The 21,360-nt window shown below is 41.6% G+C and overlaps 1 protein-coding gene across 1 annotated transcript in view; it reads right to left on the minus strand.

The window, feature by feature from the left end:
* The window catches only part of LOC128846567 (translocating chain-associated membrane protein 1-like), a 52,630-nt gene extending 34,354 nt beyond the window's left edge, over positions 1-18,276 (minus strand). The window contains exon 1 of the mRNA XM_054045756.1: positions 18,066-18,276. Within this exon, the coding sequence (XP_053901731.1) occupies positions 18,066-18,185 (120 nt within the window). The 5' untranslated portion in view covers positions 18,186-18,276. The remainder of the gene's footprint in view (positions 1-18,065) is intronic.
* Between the last annotated feature and the right edge of the window lie 3,084 nt (positions 18,277-21,360).

Below are 21,360 nucleotides of genomic sequence, written 5' to 3' on the forward strand. Positions count from 1 at the left end.
CTGGAACTTGGCAAAGAAAGAGGGGATGGGTCCCACTCAACCAGTCTTGGTTAAAGACTATACTACATGCTGATAGTTGATACCATCAACCATTGATGATTTCACACACCCACATCCACTTTTCAAATAAATCATTTAACATGTGTGTCTATGCTGTATGGTGCTATGACTAGATCATCATGATAGTGCCTTCTGGCATTAAATCTATGAGTCTATTTTAGCTTAAGGCTCAATGTCGTCCTTCTCGCACCACTTTACAAAATATTTTAAATGTTGTTTTCAGCACAGAACAGAGGGTACAGAAATTAAAATGACTTTCATTTTCTCCAAAAGATTCTTTAAATCCTATTTAACATTAGTCAAATGAGTAAGTCGAGCAGACTTTTAAAACTCCCAAGATCTGTGAGAGTAAAGAGGACAGGTCTGTCTCTTGGGAGACAGACCTGTCCTCGCTTACAGACAACCCCCCAACCTAAAGCAAATACTCACCAGCAACCACACATCACTGAACAAAACCACTAACCCAGGAACCTATCCTTGTAACAAACCCCGATGCCAACTCTGTCCACATATCTATTCAAGTGACATCATCATAGGACCTAATCACATCAGCCATACCATCAGGGGCTCGTTCACCTGCACATCTACCAATGTGATATATGCCATCATGTGCCAGCAATGCCCCTCTGCCATGTACATTGGCCAAACCGGACAGTCTCTACGCAAAAGAATTAATGGACACAAATCTGACATCAGGAATCAAAATACTCAAAAACCAGTGGGAGAACACTTTAACCTGTCTGGTCATTCAGTGACAGACCTGCGGGTGGCTATATTACAACAGAAAAACTTCAAAAACAGACTCCAAAGAGAGACTGCAGAGCTAGAATTGATATGCAAACTAGACACAATCAACTCCGGTTTGAATAAGGACTGGGAATGGCTGAGCCATTACAAACATTGACTCTATCTCCCCTTGTAAGTACTCTCACACCTATTATCAAACTGTCTGTACTGGCCTAGCTTGATTATCACTTCAAAAGTTTTTTTTTTTTTTCTCTTAATTAATTGGCCTCTCAGAGTTGGTAAGACAACTCCTACCTGTTTATGCTCTCTGTATGTGTGTATATATATCTCCTCAATATATGTTCCATTCTATATGCATCCGAAGAAGTGGGCTGTAGTCCACGAAAGCTTATGCTCTAATAAATTTGTTAGTCTCTAAGGTGCCACAAGTACTCCTGTTCTTCTTTTTGCGGATACAGACTAATACGGCTGTTACTCTGAAACCTAGATTTTTATACCATGCCTATCACTGCAGCATCCAAGTACCTAGATCTATTTGCTATGGGAGGCCTATCTGAATGTATGCATTCAAATTTCCAGGACATAAAGCCAGAGATGGGTACCCAGGAATCACTTGTAAATTTGTATGAGAGAGAAGCATGCATGCTGTTGTAACATGCACAAAGTGTAATCCACTGTACACTCCCTTTTAAACTGACCGGCATTGGAAAGATTTATAAGGAAATATGAGTCATACCAGAAAAAGTTTTTCCCCAGGTATTATGAAATCTGTAATTTCTAGTAACATGGATATAAGGATGCACAGAAATATGTAGTTACGTAAAATATACACAAACTCAACTAGCGCTGAGGAAGCTGAAGTGGCATAACAAATTTTTTAAAAAGTAAACATCCAAAATTTAACTCATGGGTCACAAACTGCACATCAATCCCCTGTATGAATAATTAAGTTATACTGTTAGGGGTACATGCATGTGAACCTCATATACCAATAGACCTATAAGGTCAAGGAACTCTCTTTTAAGAACAGTTCTCAATGGGAAAAAGGAGTTCTGTCTTTTTTGCTTGTGAAATGACAGTTTGACGTGTCTCCCTGTTGTGGGATTGGCAGCCAAGTGTCTGCTCCCAAAAGACAAGAATATATTACCATGTAGATGCAAGTGCCAACAATACCAAACAAAAAGGGAAGAGGCTAGCAGAGCCCTCCCATGCCCCTTAGCTGGGGTGACCAGATGTCCCAATTTTATAGGGACAGTCCCAATTTTTGGGTCTTTTTCTTATATAAGCTCCTATTACCCCCCCATCCCTGTCCCAATTTTTCACATTTGCTGTCTGGTCACCCTACCCTTAGCGAGCCAGGCGTGGGCCATGACCAAAACACCATCTGTTCCAGATCACCACATAGGCAGACGCGCTGTCATTCCCAGAGAGTGGTACCTCCCCTCCACCCTCAGCAACACCAGGAGGAAGCTCCTTTACAACCAGAGGGAATACTGAAGATGTCAGCAGTTCTGACATTTGCATGTAGTTCTCTGGGGTTGGCATACTGACTGTTGGGTGGGAGAGAAGCCTGGGCACTGGGCTGGGAGCAGTGTAATGGTGCTGATGTGGCTCACCTTTCACAACCTCAATTGTAGAGGCATAACTTATGGCGGCACCAGTTATAACTCCATAATTAAGTCTCTTCGTTATTGGCATTTACCAATTTCCCCCCAAAAAAATTCCTTGTTTTTTGGGAAAAAAAAACATTTGAGTTTTACCAATTTTCACCCAAATGTTGGCCTTTTCAGAACCCAAGAATTTTTTTTTTTTTTAAAACAGGGAAAGCAGATAGGTTGTGTTGAATGGCTGGCAGAATCAGGAAGGGTCTCTGTCTGGCGGAGGATGTCAGTATTTACAGGCTGCAGCCTTCCATTTCTCTGTGGACTTTGGCCCTCCAGTGTGCCCCTTTCTCCTTCCCCCCCCCCCCCCCCCACCATTTGCTTTCTCTGCTTAGTGGGAGCACGAGATGGATAGGGAGCCTTGTCCCAGCAGCAAAGATCACAGGCTTGCAGGGAATGGAAGGCTGCATCCTGTAAGTACTGCCCCACTGCTGGAAAAGAGCCCCCTGGGGCCTAGTTCGCTTCCTCAGTACAGAGGGAATAAAGAAGGGCAGGGAGCCAGGTCTCAGCAGTCGAGACACCTCTGACCACTGTGTGTGGGGTATGTGTGTGTGTGGCTTCTTCAACTGCCACATGGCCTTCATTTTCAGTTTTTACCAATTTTCCCACAGTTTTTTCAAGTTTTTAAATAAAACCCAATAAATTCCTGGGAAATAATTAAAAAACAAAAAAAAAAGAGCCTTATCCATAGTTGAGAGTGTTGAGTTTTGCACTTAATGCAGGGATTCAGCCTTTTAGGTATGAGTGTGTGAGATATAGCTTATCCTTCCCAAAGTTATAGCACTTATAGAGTGGAATCCACAAAGCAACTTAGGCTCCTGACTTCAGTGGAATTTAGGATCTTAAGTTGCTTTGTGGGTTCAACTCTTAAGGCCTGTCTACACTTTGAAGTGCCACAGTGTGTGATAAAGTTCCTCTTCTGCCTTGGTGGGTTCAGTGCTTTCTGGGGGATTTGCTCACCTCAGAGGTTCACGGCAGTCCTCAGTTTGGCTCCTTCCGTTAGTGGCACTAACCTGCCATTCACTTGGCTAACCTCATCACTGGCCAGCATTGGGAAAAGGAGGAGAACAATCCCTGCAGTCTCTGCTGGCCCACCTAATGGGTCCGGGGACAGGCCAGAGACCTTCCCCTCTGGTGGGACCCACAATCCAGATCCCCTCAACTCCCTATTTGATATAGGAGGAGTTGATGAGGGGAACCCAGGCCCACCCTCTACGCCAGGTTCCAGCCCAGAGCCCTGTGGATTGCAGCTTTCTATAGTGTCTCCTATAACAGTTATGTGACAACTACAACTCCCTGGGCTATTTCCCCATGGCCTCCTCCCAACACCTTCTTTATCCTCACCACAGGACCTTTCTCCTGATGTCTGGTAATGCTTGTACTTCACGGTCCTCCAGCAGTATGTCTACTCGCTCTCAACTTCTTGTGCCTCTTACTCCCAACTCCTCACACACGCCCCTCACTGACTGAAATGAGGTCCTTTTTAAACCAGGTGCCCTGATTAGCCTGCCTGTCTTAATTGATTCTAGCAGCTTCTTAATTGGCTCCAGGTGTCCTAATTAGCCTGTCTGCCTTAATTTGTTCCAGCAAGTTCCTGATTGTTCTGGAACTGCCCCTGTTACCTTATCCAGGGAAAAGGGACCTGCTTAACCTGGGGCTATGCCACTGAAGAGGAAGAGAGGGAGGACCCGCTGCTGAAGTGCCGCCTAAGAAGCGGCGCGATTGAGCTGCTGCCAAAGTGTCACTGCTTGTCTTTTTTTTTTTTTTTTGCTGCTTGGGGCAGCAGCCGGCCCTGCCTGTAGCTCAGTGGCCTGATCCTGTCACAAGTGGCAATACTATAGCATTTCAGTGAAGACGCTACCTATGCTGACAGGAGGACTTCTCCTGTCAGCATAGGTAATCCACCTCCCCAAGAGGCAGTAGCTAGATCTCGTCGACCTACTGCTGTCTAAGCCAGAGGTTAGCTCAGTTTAACTGCATTGCTCAGGGATGTGGATTTAAGTGGTTCCAAGTAGTAACAGACAGAACAAAGTAAGTCACCAAGTAAAATAAAATAAAATGCGCAAATCTATGTCTAATCAAACTAAATACAGATAAGTTCCTCACCAGTTCCAGAATGCTCCCTTTTACAGGCTAATCTCCTTTTAGCCTGGGTCCAGCAATCACTCACACCCCCTGTAGTTACTGTCTTTTGTTCCAGTTCCCTTCAAGTATCCTGAGGGGGTGGAGAGGCTCCTTCCTTAGCCAGCTGAAGACAAAATGGAGAGGGTCTCCCACAGGTTTAAATAGACTCTCTCTTGTGGGTGGAGACCCCCCTCCTCCCTCCTATGCAAAATCCAGCTCCAAGATGGAGTTCTGGAGTCACATGTCCCTGCATGACTCAGTCTTTACAGGCCGAAGCCATTGTCCACATGGTATCTTGCATGTCTCCAGGAAGACTTCTTATGTGGATTGGAGCATTCCAAGATGCAATGTTCCCCATGTGTTTCCTGATCAGGTACTTAACCTGGCGAATTCCTTCCTAAAGAAGCTGACCAAATGCCTCACAAAGCTTACTTAGAAACCAAGCAAGCATACAGCCCATATTCTTAACCTCAAGTAGAAAAGGATATATATGTACAAATAGGATGAATAGATATAGTAGACTATAACCTTTACGGAGATATATTACATGGCACAGGCAGCACAAAACACATTCCAGTTATGTCATACATACATTTATAAGCACCCCCACATAAAGCCTTATGGGGTACACTGTCACAAGTGATCTAATTTCCTAGTGTAGACCAGGCCTTGATCTTTTTGTACAGAAAAAAAAATTGTCTGGGAACTTACTAGTAAATTGGTTAGAGTTAAGTTTTCAAATGGGTCCTTTAAGAAATTTAGCACCATCTGCCAAACCATTCCACACCCACAGCCACCACAAAATGATTTAATTGCATGTACTGCCTATCTATACTAACAACTGTTCAGTAATGTAAATTTTGGGTAGATCTGGTGAAATGTATAATTTTTAAAAGGATTTAGGAATAGTAGTCATTTTTTCCCTTCTTTGTAACTGGAAGTTTTTCCTTCAACAGGTACTGAAGAATAGTGTTCTTAAAGCGTCAGAGAATTTACCACTTTCAAAATGGCTGCCATCTCATACTGTCCTCAGAAGAGACTTAGGCCACAGTCTTTCCTTAATAAAGATGTCAACTGACTATTTATCTACTCTTTTTTGCCTTCTGACTTCATAAGAGAATTCTATCTTCCCTGAATGTAACCTGTCGTCACTCTTTGCCCTTCAGGCAAGAGATTGTCTTTTTCTTTCTTTGCAGCGCACCCAGCACAATAGGACTGCCGTCCTCCTAATTTGAGCCTTCATAATATAAATATTTATTACTGATAAGTGCAACCAATGGCCTCAGCTCCATTACGAACAAATGGTGATGGAAGGTATAAGTTTCTCTGAAGGACATTTTATGTGCCAGCCTATGTTGAAGGATAGAACTTTTGGTTATAAAGAATATTGGCAAAAAAGGAGAAAAAACAAACAAAAAAACCCCACACCTTAATTTTAAAAGTTTCTTAAAAAAAAACAACCAACCAAAACACTTGTTGCACCATATCTACACAAACGGGGGGGGGGGGGGGGGTAGGAGCAGGAAACCGGGGTGTGTGCACACAGGGAAGTGTAATAAAGGATGTTGAGAGCAAGAGTGAGGGAAGAAAAGAATGATTACTTACCCTATGGAAATTGTGGGTTTTTGAGACATTTTAGTTAGCATGGATCCCTCTGAAAGTGCCCATGTGCCTAGTGTGTGAGATTAGATATTTTTCAATAGCAATGTCTGTCAAGGCCACACATTCAGCCTGTGCCTCCCCATACTCCTGTATGAGGGCATAAAAAGCTGCGACCCTCCCTCAGTTGCCTTATAATTCAAAGCCCATGTTGCAAAGAACTTCAAAAAGCAGGGGTAAAGGGTGGGTCATGGGAGCCACATTGACTCCATCATCTCAAAAAACAAAACAAAAACCCATCACACAGTTACCACAGAGAAGTAACTTCATTCTTCTTTTTGTGTCAGTTTGGATCCCACAATAGGGGACTAGTAAGCAGTATCCCCCCCGGATGCTGGAAATGAGGAGTGACAGTGACATCAGTCAAATAATTGGAGTTGTTCCAAATCTGGAATCAGACAACCAGTGTATCAAGGGCACAATGACAAGTCAGTGGGCTATTCCCTGTTGCTGCTTCACATATCTTACATATTGGCATATTTCTGAAGCAGGCTGAAGATGATGCAAGTGCCCTGGCGCAGTCTGCTCCAACATTTGATGAGGAGTATCAATATGTTGAATGCAAGACTAAGTACAACTGTATTGGCGCATAACCTGCTAATCTTGCTGCAAGATGAATTTTGCTAGAACTAAATGCTTATAGTTGAGGATCTGTCGTATGAGAGTCTCAACTGGGTCCAGATTATGTCACCCTACCAATATGAAGAACCATTTCCATTTGAAGTAGTTCTTCCTACTAGTGGCTTTCTGCTCAGTATGTGGTTTCCTTGCACTTGTTGAGAAGAGTCTTGGTCAGCCATGCTCATCCAGGCTGCCAGCTGCAATAACTGCAGATGTGAGTGCAATATCTGGCCGTGGTTCTGTGAAAACATGTCCGGGCAAATCAGGAGATAGATGGGAGACCAAACTGACACGTGCAAGAGATCTGATGGCCACAATTGCCTCAACCAACAGGAAGCTGTCAGAATCAGTATGGTTTTGTCCCATCTGATTTTAGATATCATCTTGAAGGATCAGGAAAATCAAAGTTGTATAGGAAGGTTGGAGATCATTGTTACAGGAAGCCATCTGATAACTATCCTGGGCTTGTGCCTTCTCTGGAACAGATCTATTGAGGGAATTTCCCATTGGCATAATATTGGCTGTATGATGGATGTCTGCAGTGAGCACTCATAGTTGGTTACCACGTGCCTGCTTGGGAAGCGTGCCAGATTGTTGATAGTACCTGGAAGGTGTAAGGCCAGTGAGGTTACCCTATGGTGACATCAGGTCCATGATTTGAAGGTTTCCTGGCACAGAAGGGATGATCATGCATCTCCCTGCTTATTGATGTAATGTACTGTGGACATGTGGTCTGTCAACATCTGCACCATAGAGCCCTTCAGGACAGACAGCAATGCCACGCAGGCCAGCCAAATGGCCCTGCGCTTCAGAACATTCAAATGCAGTTTCAAATCATCCTGGGACCAGATGCCCTTCATCTGTAGATGGTCCAGGTGGGCACCCCAACCTGCCCCAATGCACCTGTGAGGAGAGTCACGGAAGGGAGTCAACTACAAGATAACCCTATTTCATAAATTCTTTGGGTCCAGCCACCAAGTGAATTCTTGCAGGACCTGGGGTGGAACCTGACTCATTTGACCCCATGATGCTTAGACCGGGAGTACACAGATCTCAAGCAACAAGAGGGAACTGAGGGAGGGTTGGCATTGCCCCACTCTTTATGCCCATGTACTAGAACATGAGGCAACAAAGGCATTTTTGCGGCCCGTATAGACATGCTTTCCAAAAATATCCGGTCACACATGCCTGAGATTCCATGTGCACCTTAAGTGGGATCCACATTGACAGCTATTTAGAGAATAACTGAAATGTACAACTCTGGTTTCTTAATGTTCCTCTGGTGACACAAAGCAGCTGTAAACCCAGTTTAAACTAGCACTTATGCTCTGGCAGTCTGACACTACCCCAGAGTGGTGCAAAGCACTCAGAGTGTACTGGTGAATCTAGCCCTAAAAAAAAAGTTGATACTACATATCCTCAAACCATTAGGAGAGTCACACTGTAGTATTTTCTTTAGGTTTCTTTTTTAGTATTCACCTATAATTTTTTTTTAAGAGCTTAAAAGTTAAAAAAATTCTGGACAAAAACTGTAAAAGAAATATAATACGTCAAGATACGCAGATTTGTTCTTAGAGCACCAAACAATATTAATTCTTACCTGCAGTAACACCACTATGGAAAAAAAGTGTCTTTAGATATCCGTTTAATCTAATCTAAGACCACAAATACTAGAATGCATTACAGTACTCGTAAATGAATTCCTCATCATTACCAGTAAACATTAAAGTTGTTTACATGCCTGAATCATGCGTTTCTGTGCCTTATGTTTGGATTTCTTTTAAGTTTAAAAATACCATTGAATTTGTGGGCTTGTAATTATCTCAAAAATAAGCATTATAACATCCCTGTTATGGTTTTGCCCTGAATTAAGAGATATGTACTCTCAACCCTAACTCTATTTTAACAATGTTTGTCTCAGAATTATTCATTTAGATTTGTAATAAGAGGGCTTATCCTGGACTTGATGTGTCTCCACGATCATTTTAGAAAGATGAAAGCCTTCCCAAATTAAAAAAAGAAGCAGCCAACAAAAACTATCAAGTCAGTCAACACCGTGATACTATCCTGCTATATCCACCAAGTGGCCAATGGATTTTGACTTCATGTACAAGCAGGAATCTAACCCAGCAGAGCTCACCCCAGCCTTCCAGCACAAGAGGCCTCAGAACAAGACTGCTTTGACAGTGAAAAAAATCAGGTGGCAGTCATCTAGAAGTTTGCAGTCCCACACTGCAAACAGTCAGTTCAAGGTTGGAAAATCCACAATGGAGACAGTTTTCATATGAAGGTGCAAGAATATTAAGCGTCTCTTGCTGCATAGGATTGAGACTCAGGGCACTGTCCAAGAAATAGAGGGATTCAAGCAAGGGGCTTCCTGAACTGAGGTGGGGTGATTGATGGGATGTGTATCCTGATTCTGACTTTGGCACTAAGAACGTGAAGAGAAAGCACTGAAGAGTAACCCTAATACAATCACAGCTGGATCACCAGGGATATTTTTCTGACATTGGCTGGTCAGGGAAGAGCATATTTATACATGCACGATTTTTGCAAAAGATGAGGCAGGGACATTCTTCCCTTACTGGCATATTCACATTGATAGCTTGAAATGCCAGTAGTGATTCCAGTGGACCCGGCCCCTCCTTTGTTTCCCTAGCTCACTAAACCTTACACTGGACACCTAGACAGCACCAGGTTGATTGCTGAATGTGCAAAGGATGCTGGCAATGCCTCATAACTAGGCTGGATCTCCGTTAGCCAAATATTTTTGTGTATTACACATTTGTGAAAGCAAAGGAGGAAACATTACTGGCAGGATGGAGGAGTGAAATGGAAAGACTGCCTATTTTGAACAGCCAGACATAAGGGCAGTTACAAGAGCCTACAAAGGAGCTGGACGGCTTAGGAAGGCCTTAAAAGAGCATGCCATAGTATAACAGTGTGCTGCTTTTGCGTACTGTGTATATTTGGCTTCAATAGCAATACTTATAAATTCCTACTGTGAATCTGGTGAGAGGGGAGTAGTGTTTTGGCGTATGTCATTGCTGTTTGGAGACACCCATAAAAATACCGTTTATTTTTAAAAAAAGATTAAGTGCAAAAACAAACAGTAAACTCAAATAAAACCTTTATTACATGTATTAAAGCAAAGTGGTAATCAGAAGTCGATAGATAGTCACACTTTTTATTTTCCACGGGCATTCAGTAAAAGGGATAAAATTATGTCAGAGCCTTTTGGGGGGGGAGCATAGGATGTGTGTATAGAGTTGTCCATGGAGTGCACATGCTGATAGGGAGGAGGATTTGAGTATTTTTGCTCCAGATTACTGTGCAACACCTGTGTTTGGTACTTGAACAGAATCATAACATTTCTTGGAATATTTCTTGGTACCTCTCGGTCCTTCTGCTTTTCTTCAAGCATGCAGTCCTTCCAATCCTGACCCTTTTGCTTGATCTCAATAATGCGATCTGTCCAATGCCTATTCTCCCCATCAGCAACATATGAGGACTGGTTAGGCTCAGGATCAGAGTATCTCCTAGAAAATGTCTCTATTGTCCTCTGGAACAATCTCAATGACATCATCTGTGTACAGTTCAACAAATTCTTCACAAGGGAAGAAGAGCGGTCCCCACTGCCTAGTTCTGCAAGCTAAAGAAAACTGAGCCCCCTGAGCAATGAACACTGCCTCGACACAGCATGATGATTTGGTTGGTTGGACTGGGGAAATCAGACTTAAAACCAAATCACTGTCCTCTGCAATGTTTACATTACATGTGTACTGTACAAATGTATGCTTAAAAAGTAGGTATTCCAATTGGACAGTCACCGATTGCTTTTCATGCTCAGGTATCAGTGTTGGTATCTTTCTGTTCATTTGCAATGATTTGATATGTGGTGTTTTAATAATAAAATTTCAGCCATCTTGATGTCAAAACATGTTGGCTACTAAGTTATTAATTAAAAAAACCAACTAGCTATTGTAAAAGCCAAGTCCTTTGTTCTCTGACTCTGCGCTAACGGCTGCTATTTTGAAAGGGCAGAAGAGGGCCTAGGAGATTTTGGGCACCATGAAGGGGGGCAGAGGGAAAGGGAAGAGCATACATTAAAAAAATAAATAAATATGCAGCAATACACCTAAGCTCCTTTTCCCTTCCACTGACACTTTTGGGGTGATGGTGGTGTCTCTGCCATATGTGGAATACAGCTCAATGTAGAAATGGCAGATCCGTGGAGAGGTCTATGCCACCTATGAAATGGAACTCATTTTAGAAGTGGCAGATCTATGGGTGAACACAATTTTTTGTGCCTCTCCCTTGCCTTGTAGTACAACTGGTGAAGGTCCCTCACCTGGCATTGCTTCTTTCCCTGTGTAGCCCAGGGCTTGCTTCCCCTCTTCAATGTCTGCATACAAATCCTTATTCCTCTGGTTGCCCTGCAGTTGGGACTTGTATGGTCCCGTCTCCCTGCATGTAAAGAAGATTCAGGACCTTCTTTTCCTGAACCAGGCAGGAGAATGAGATTTAGGTGATGCTCTATCTTTGCACTGAGCCATGCTCTCTGTTCAAAAAAGGTGGGCTACTGGGTGTGCTTGCAAATGTAACATACCAGGAAAAAAAAAAAAAAAAAAAAAAAAATCGGTATTTCCAAAACACACAGGGAATTTTAAAGCGGTCAGGTTTCTGGTCACTGGGACTCCTGGGCAGCGAGTTCAAAATTGTTACTGGTGTGGTCACTGTCGCAGACAGAGGGGACCGTAGGACTGTTGCTGGAGAACTGCTAACTGACACAGGCAATGCAGTATCCACACTGGCATTCTGTCAGTAGAATTATGTCTGCTGAGGACTTGTCATTTGCAGAAGTGGTTTTATTTGGGCAACAGAAAGGCTGGGTTTTGTCAATTTACATCAAATTTGGGTGTGGATACATGCAAACCTGTAGCAAAAAAGACAGCTTCTGTTGACAAAAACTTAGAACAGGACAAAAACTGACTTTTTGTGGTTTAGGATAATCCAAGGCACTTTTAATGCAGAATAAAAATGACCACGTGTAGAGTAGATATTGCACTTTAATTTCACACTAATTTCTCTAAATGTCCCATGTAGACAAGCCCTTAGTAACAATTCCTAAATATACATAAAATACTTCTGAATATTAGGATGCCTTTTCACTTGATAAATAATGATCAACTTTCTATCAAGGTATTTCTATCTCAACAGGAAAATAAGTCATTAGCAGTTACTTTCAAAAATACAGATTAATCAGGAACTCTTTTTGAGTTTCTTTGCTACACTTGGTTATAAGCTATTGAGTATGTTAATACTTCAAAATTCTCAACACCAACTTCTTTCATCAATAAAGATGCAGCACTTACTGGATCCAGATAGATTCCAAGGCCAGAAGGGACCACTGTGATCATCTAGTCTTCCCTCCTGTGTAACAAAGGCCTTTGAACTTCGCCAAAATAATTCCTAGAGCGTATCTTTCAAAAAAACATCCAGTCTTGATTTTAAACTTGACAGTGAGAGAGAATCCACCACAACTCTTGGTAAACTCTTCCATTGGTTAATTGCTCTCACCATGACAAATTTATGCCTTATTTCCAGTCTGAATATGTCTAGCTTCAACTTCCAGCCATTGGGTCATGTAATACTTTTCCCTGCTAGACTGAAGAGCCCACTATCAAATATTTGTTAGACTTACCGACTGTAATCAAGTCACCCCTTAACCTTCTCTTTGAAATAGACTCAAGGAGCTCAATCTATCACTATAAGGCATGTTTTCTAATCCTTTAATCATTCTTGTGGCCCTTCTCAGAGCCCTCTCCAATTTATCAACATCCTTCTTGAATTGTTGACATCAGAACTGGACACAGTATTCCAGCAGCAGTAACATCCTCTGTGTCAAATATAGAGGTAAAATAGCCTCTCTACTCCTACACAAAAATTCCGTTTATGCATCCCAGGATGGCACTAGATCTTTTGGCCACAGCGTTTCAGCAGCCACTTATGTGCAGCTGATTATCGACTACAACCACCACTGTGACTTTTTTAGAGTCACTGCTTCCCATGATAGAGTTCCCCATGATGGAAGTATGGCCTACGTTCTTTATTCCTAGATATATACCTTTACTTTTAGACATATTAAAATGCATATTAGTTGTTTGTTCCCAGTTTACCAAGCAATCCAGATCGCTCTGAATCAGTGACCTCTTCTCTTCATTATTTACAACTCCCCCCAATTTTGGGGTCATCTACAAATTTTATCAGTAATGATTTTAATGCTGATTTGCATTAATTACCCTCCCTTAATTCTTTATCAATCATTTCTTATATGGGCTGCTCCATTAACTTGCCCTGGATAATGTCAGGCTGACAGGCCCATAATTACATGGGTCATCCCATTTACCCACTGGCAGGGGCTGGTTCACAGAGGATAAACAGCCTTTTACTGCCACCAGTCATGCTATTAGCTCAAGTGTCAGAGATGTGTGCTGTGGATCTAAAGGTTTCTATTTTGCTGATGACTCATGTGGGGGACAGGGACGGGAGTCCATATAGTTGCACATGATGCATTATGTGCAAAGTTAAAAAAACAAACAAAAAAAACCGTTACATTCAAAACCACCGTATTAAAAGAAAATTAGGGTTGCAAAGTCAAGCCTCAGATGTTATGAAATGCCAGAATTAAGGCTGCTTCTGCAATGCATTATGATAATCTTTAATTACAGTATCATATACTATTTTTTTCTCCACAGGATCCCTGCCTCACTAAGTACACAAGATGGGCAGTACTCAGGGAATGAATCTAGTTTATGTAGTAAATAAGACTTGTCTATGGGACCCTGCCTCATTTGCTGCAGAAAATGCAAGATGCATTGTGAGACAGGGGACTGCAGGAAGACAAAGGATGGCCTCATGGTTATGACAACTGAATGATACTGTGAAGAATTAAATTGTATCCCTGTCTCTACCACAAAGTTCTTATATGATGCTGAGCAAGCCATTTAATTAGTGGGCCTCTGAAAAGTTTTTGTTGGTGTGTTCCTTATTTTATTAGTGCCAAACTTGAGAAACCTGGGGTTAGATTTACCAAAGGGCACTCACAATTGCAACTGAAGGCAAAGGTAAATGTGCATTGAACATATCAAGTGCTATAAAAATGCTAAGGACTCTGAAAAATACCAGGCCCTAGGTGTCTCAGGTTGGACACCCAAAATTGACACTTTTGACCTTCGTCTCTTTGTGCCTCAGTTCCCCATCCACACTTCAAAGGATATGTTATGAAGATAAGTTTATGGTACTGAGTGCTTCATGATCAGTACCACAGAAAAACCCATGAGGAAATTAATAGTTCTGTATTGAGTGCAGGGTTTGGATGCTGTGCAGTAAATATGGCATGGAAGACATATACCAAATAATGAGAACAAAGAGAAATACTGAATAGGTAACCATTCAGCAAGCACTGTCCACACTGTGCAATGAATGGGGCAACTGTCCTATTTAAAAAAATAGCACATGGTCATGTAATTTAAGATTGTATCATAATATATATGTATATTGTATGAGCAACCTTAATTCTGGCATTTTCCAACTTTTGAGTGTTTGACTTTGCACCCGTAATATTTTTAACATAGGTTTTACATGGGATGTAATAGAGAAATATGCTCTTAATTTTCCTGTAAAAGTGCTAGATGTGAACATGAATTTTATCTCTGACAGAAGAAAATTTGGTACACCCAAATACTTTAGTGTGAAGGCATCTAAGTTCTACAACTACAGTCTTAACGCCTTAGCTTTGACAGACCATGCAGATGACCATACTTCTCTTTACCGCATTAATATAATACAAACTTTACAAAATGGCCCTCCATTCCTTCAGAAGATAGGAAAGAGGTAGCATAGATATCCAAAACCTGAGTTACTATAAATAGCAGCCAGGACTCTGCCAATAAATTCTCAAGCCGGTCAAACTAACAGTTTTCTAAAACTCATATTTCCTTCTAATTAGCAGGATGGATTTCATATCTTCAACAGTTATTTGAATCAATTAAAGGTAAATATAAAATGTAATGAGGCAAGAAACAAATGGGCCTTTCATGGTTATCCTGCAATAAACATTTAAGCAGCCTAATCTACTATTACATAAGAAGCATGCATTTTGATAAGAGTTTCCTTGAGAATGCAAATGCTAGTAGACAATTTACTTTTGTCGCAAAAGTTTGTGTTTTATAAAGTTATAAGGAACACATGTCCTCAAAGCAACGAGAGATTAGACTAACTGACACTTCCAGTTCTGTCATTAATATTTAAGGTCTGTTTTTTTTAAGTCAATCAATGGGCTTTAAATAAGTGCCATACAATCTATTTCTACTAAATACATTACTGAAGAGACTGAAGACAGTAGCTATTTTTCATGGCACTTGAAGATATATGCAAAATTCAGAGACCATAAACAGGAAATACTGCCTGTAAAAAAAAACAAACAAAAAAAAAAACAACACACAACTTTCTAAGGACACCTATGCAGGGAGATCCCTGGGGCAGCAGCACAAGTATGAGAAAGAATTTGAGGAAATTGAATTGAGGCAATTTTGTTGATTTAATTCTGCAGCTGCCTATCTTCAGAGTCAGGAAGATGACACTATGGTTTTACAATCAGATTGCTATCTTCTGAATTATAAGGGCTAGAAACTTAAGCTTTAATTTTAAAATTCAATTAGTAAATTGTTAGCATATATTTCCTTACTCATAAGGGCCAGGTTCTCACTTTCCAGGATGAATAGATTTTTCAAACGACGATCTCATCAACAACCGTTGAGGTGTAAGCACCATCAGAACAATCAAGTGACCCTGATCTGAAATCTTCTTGTCATGTCATGAAAGATCTGAACAGCCTACTCCAAATGAAGGCCAAGTGGATCCTATAATAATGTTTGCTCATGGTCATCAGGAACCAAGTAGTTACTGGTTTCTCAATCAACTTTCCCAAAAATTGCATTGCTACATAAAAATTATCTTGCTACATAGGATCATTGTATCTTTACCTATTTTGTATCATTTTAACTGACTGCAATACCACTATGTAGATATACTTTGCATCAGACAGGAGGACAGATCAGAAAATATTTTTCACAGAATGCAGCTGATTATTCCCAGCACAAACTACACTTAGAGGTTTTGTATTACTATTGCTAGGTCAGTTAGGTGTATGATATTTTATTGATATAGTTAAAACTGGTTTAACCTTACTATTGATGCAATTATACTGGTGTAGAAGTGCTTATACTGCTTATTCTCCTTCCTGTACAGGAATAAGCTATATCAGTATAACTGTGTCAATGCTACAAGGTCTGTAAACTTTTGTGTTTGCACAAGACCTTATTGTATTTGAACAAGTAAGGATTTACAAACACAATTTCACAAACTGTATTTTTTTAGCAGCCAAAAAATAAACCAGTCTCTTTAAAAACTGGTACTTAAGACTAAAAAACCCAAACAAAAAACTCCCCTCCCCCTCTCTCCCACACCTTGATCCCAGAGCTTTAATTTAGGACATCTAGAATTCTAACTTTTGACCAATGCCTCCACTTTATCTCATATTCCTGGGATTCACATTAAAACAAAAAACAAACCATTAGTCCTCATAGGAGGATCAAAGTTTGTCATCTGAGCCGTCCTCCTCTTTCCCCACCTCCAATCTCCTGTTTTAAGTACTGATTTTCCACAACTGCACTTTTTGCATTCAAGTTCTGCATCATGTATCTCCTTCAATTTGTACCACTTCTGATGCAGCAGACTACAGTATCACCCAACTCAGCATCCATCATTCATTTAGAGGGACATTATTTGATTATCAGGACTCCATTCTCCACCCTCTTCCAGCATAATAATGCTCTGAAGTCTACAGGACTAGCATAGCAGTAAAGAAGAATGAACCTTTAAAGATATTACTTAGCAGTATATAGAACCTTTCAATCAAGTATTTCAAAGCGTTTTCTCATCTTTAAGTAGTTTTATTTTAAATCTTGCTCAAGTGATGAGTGATGTTGAGATTGTTTCAGTAAGATACTTACCACCTCTCCCAAACATCAGTTGTCACAGCTTGGAAAACCATGTCTCCCTCCACAGCCCTGCCAACTCCCCTTCCCACCTATCCATAAAACCCCAAACAAAAGGCAAACAATCTGCCTTATCTGGTTCATTGGGTAGTCCCATTCTTCAGAGAGGCAATAAAATCAAACTAACCATCTTCCAGACTGACACAATGTACACATACAGCATCATGACACAACAATTTTATCCCAGAGAACAAAGCCTAGAAGATTCAACCAAGGCACCAAAAGAGGTTGATGAAAAGGTGACACCTTCATTTAATTAGGAAATCTAACTTTATTAACAGAACTTTAAAATACATAAAAGAGAGGAGGGATCTGGAGACAAGTTTAAGGCTGTGTCCACACTAGCATTTTTCCCCAGATTCCTCATCATTGGTAGACCTGAGTCAGTGAGAGCAACAGAAGCAGCAATAATAGAGGTGGACTGCCAGTAGCATTTTAACTGCAATGTCATCCAACCCTGCTCAGAACAGGTCAAGACAATATGGTGGTTAAAACAGCAGTGTCCACCTGGAGCTCTGTCTACAATAGCACTCTTACTCATGTTTCCACCACTGGAAAGTTTTAAAGAAAAAGGACAAACCAAGCCTAAGAGAAAGGGCAGATTTGGCTCCAGGAGGATAAATGGGAATGAGGGGCTTGTTGGGAAGGAATACAGGTGAAGCAGATGCAAAAGGAGTTGAGTGGCAATGGGGATCCAGGAGGGCAGGGCGAGGACTAGGGGAGAAGAGTCAGATGGAATTGGGGCGTATGATATGGGGTCTGGCAGATGGAGCAGAAGGGAACGAGCGAGCATGAAGGGTCCGCGGGGGGCGACAGCCATGACAGTGGGGCAGCCTGCCCCACTATGGGGGAGTGAAGGGGAGAGATGAGAGCCGGGGTGTGTCATAAGGTGAGGCGCTGGGGAGGCAGGAGAAGCAGCGGCGTGACCAGTAGTGAGAGAGGGTAAGGATGAGGCTCGGTCGCTGCCCGGAGAACTACAGGGTTGGGGCAGCTCGGAAGTGCCGGTGCACGGCTCGATTGGGGCGGGTATTCCCCGCTCGGCAGCCGCAGGCAAAGCTCCCAACCCCCGTACCTCGAACATAAGCCCCAGCAGGAGGCCCATAGCCAGGCAGGACACGGCGTCCGCATGGTTCTGGATCACGAATTCATGGCTTAGCACGGGCGGGCTCTTGTTCTTCCTCCGGAGCCCCATGGTGGTGGTAGCCCCCAAGGGCCTAGGCAGTGGTCCGGGTCCAGAAAAGGGATGGTGGTTCTTTCTTAACAGCCTCCTCACCTCACGCACGGTAAACACCGCTGTCCCCCCCCCCATTACCCGCCTACAAGCCAGACTTAGCCAATCACATTCCAGGAGATCTATGATTGACAGCCTTGCCGGTTAATCGCTGTGCCACCTGGAGGTGTGGCTTCCAAGAGGGAGCGGGGCATAAAACGCCGTTAGATTCTCGGGACGGCTGTCGGGGTTGAGTGATGCTGACTCCAGCTAATGAAATGAGTCAGGGGGCGGGACCTGTGTAACTCCACCTGCAGTGGGTGGGGCTTACTTAAGACAACTATGGCGATCCTTCAGTGAAGTGGAAGGGGGGTTGGAGCGGTCGCTAAAGGTTACCGCCCTCTTGTGGGTGGGGCTCTGAGCGCGCGCGCTGCTCCTTGTATTGGTGTGGTTGTAGCAGGCCTCAGCGCGCTCTGTTTCACCTCAGTCCTAGCAGCCGGTGGCTCCATGGAGGCGACAGGTCCCAGTAGGCACCGTTCCATCCCGATCCCTATGTTGAGGTGCCCCTTCTGGAGCTGACAGACCCATCCCAGTGGGAGGCGGCTCCATGGAGAAGGCAGGTTTCAACATGCACTGAGCTATCGTAATCGCAGCCGGGTCGGGCCACCTCTGAGGCTGGGGTGGCTCTTGGACTGTGCGACCCTCATGAGCTGAGTGGCCTAGGTCTCTTCCTTACCCTGGGAGATGCATCCCACACCGAGCTCAGGTTCCCAGACAAGCAGCCCCTACAAAGATACAACAGCTTTTTCCAGCCTGCAGCTCTTTTTGGCTTGGCTTCTATTGTTGGTGCTGCTGTTGACACTCAGGCAGACATGGTTGAAAAATGGGGCAGATGGGTGTCTGAATTGTGAAACTCTTATTTTTCTCAAATTTGGGGAGGAACTTTCAATGAGATGTTAGTTTTTTTTCCAACTAGTCAAAAATTCATTGAAACTTTGAAGAGTCTTCATGGGCTGTAGTGTTGGATAATAACTCAGAGGGAACATTCTGGAACTTCCCATACTGAACTAAGGAAAATCATTGTCAATTGACTGAGAAGTAAACAATGGAGTCTTGAAAAGTTATCCTAGAGAAAGGCCTGAGTGAAGGATACTTCATCAGTATCGTGAAAGTATTCAGGTGATGGGGAAATAAAAGATTTTTGGCCCCATCCTATAATCAAATAAATCCATGTGGGTGGAGCCTTTCAATCCTTGCTGAACTTGAACTGACTTCAGTGAACCTTTGTGTGGGTGCAAGGCTCCACCCACATGAATCCAATTGTGAATTTAAGTGGGGAGTGAAAATTTTCAAACAAGTATTTGTAGAGGACAAAATCTCTTCAGCAGTCCTACAGTTAGTATAATTTTTCCATTGTTTATTACTTATCAAATGTTGCATACATTCCAATTAATATAAAAGTACTTATTTTGGATCCCTGAAATGCCTTATTACTAAAGCTGAGTGATATTCCTGTGAATATTCAGCTACATTTTTAAATAAATTCAGTTTGGACATGTTCATGCCCCATGTTTGGCCCGTGTCTAAGTTTCAGGCATATGTAACCAGAGAAACTAAATTTTATATTTACACTCACAGGTATGCACTTCACAAGTACTTACTTGTATTTCATTTGTTTGGGAAGCAGAAACATGTTACTTGTCCCAGCTAACCAAAATCAGTCCAATATCAAGTACTCTCAGTGAACTGTTTATAAATCATGATCACTTTACTGTGAAAACATTTGCAAACTTTTGCTGTGTTACCAGTTCTTGTAATTTAATCACAAGTCTTGTGATATTTGGTGTTTTTCTTAAAAATCCAGCTCCTTCAGGTGTAAGAATCTCAGGTTTCATGGAGGGGTTTTTTAAGCGTCTGTGATTGTGGAGAAAAAGTTGGAAAAGGTGAACCCCAGTGGCTCAAACAAAGAAAGCAAATAAAAAGATCTAATATTTATTATTTAAAAATGATTAAATTAAAGAAATTACATTGGGGGGGGTTCTAAATTATGATTTTTGAGCACTTGAGACTAGGAGTACTGAATATATCTGAGGAAAATGATCCACTTGCAGGTTTTCTGCTAATGAAAGAAGAGGCTGAACTTTTGCAATATATTATTTATTATAAATTATTTGTTCAGCTAAACTGAATACAGTAACTGTTTTAAAGCGTCTTGTGAAAGTAATTCATTTTTAGCATCAAAAGCAACTAGTAGACAGACTTAAAAATAAAGTTCTTGTTTCTGATCTGAGCAGAGATGAGGTTGCTATTATTGCCATAGTAAGCAGAATGAGCACAGTCTTTCTGAGACACTTTTACTTGATACAATAGCAATTGGTCATATTCTGCTATGAGTAAGCAGAAAGGACTAATACTGAAATTGTTCTGATCTAGTAAAACAATCAGTGACATTTTCCCATGGTAAATTATGTCATGGGATTCTGTATGCTTTCTGTCATTGGATCTAGTTTACAAATAAAAAGATAGATTTTTCTAACTGCCAAGTACTGCAAATTTAACATAAGATCTAAATATTCATTTACATACAACACTCTCTGCCTCTGGCATTATCCCTATTAATAAAGAATGCATTAGCAGAATTTAACTGACAATTTTCTATTCTGTCTCAAGCATCATCTAGCATATATATTGCTCTTTGTTAGTTGTATTGGTTCTAAAAAGAAAAACAAGAAAAGAAACCTGTATTTTTCTTTAATGTATGTGCTGATATTTGACAGACAAAGGAATCAGATGACTAAGGAGGAGACATTTTTACCAATATAGACCTTTCTGCTTCAGCACACTCAAGTCTGTACACTAGCACAAAGACCAATTAATTTCACTGGGTCCTGTGCCAGCTCAGGATTTATCCTGGTAGAATTTTTTCCAGTATTGGAGCCTAACTTTTCTGACCATCTTCACATTTGAATAACCTTGTACTTAATTTAAGCCATGCAGAACTACAGTGTTACCATAAATATTTACACAGTTATCTTTTATTATCATAGACATTGTGCAATCAAATGTGATAAGAAAGCTATATGAAACTGATATTCTTCATTCATCTTAATATCCTCCACCCATCAATTTTCCTCACACTTGTGAATGAGAAGTGGCA

This window comes from Malaclemys terrapin, chromosome 12 (genome assembly GCF_027887155.1).
Source record: "Malaclemys terrapin pileata isolate rMalTer1 chromosome 12, rMalTer1.hap1, whole genome shotgun sequence".
In the NCBI taxonomy this organism is placed as follows: Eukaryota; Metazoa; Chordata; order Testudines; family Emydidae; genus Malaclemys; species Malaclemys terrapin.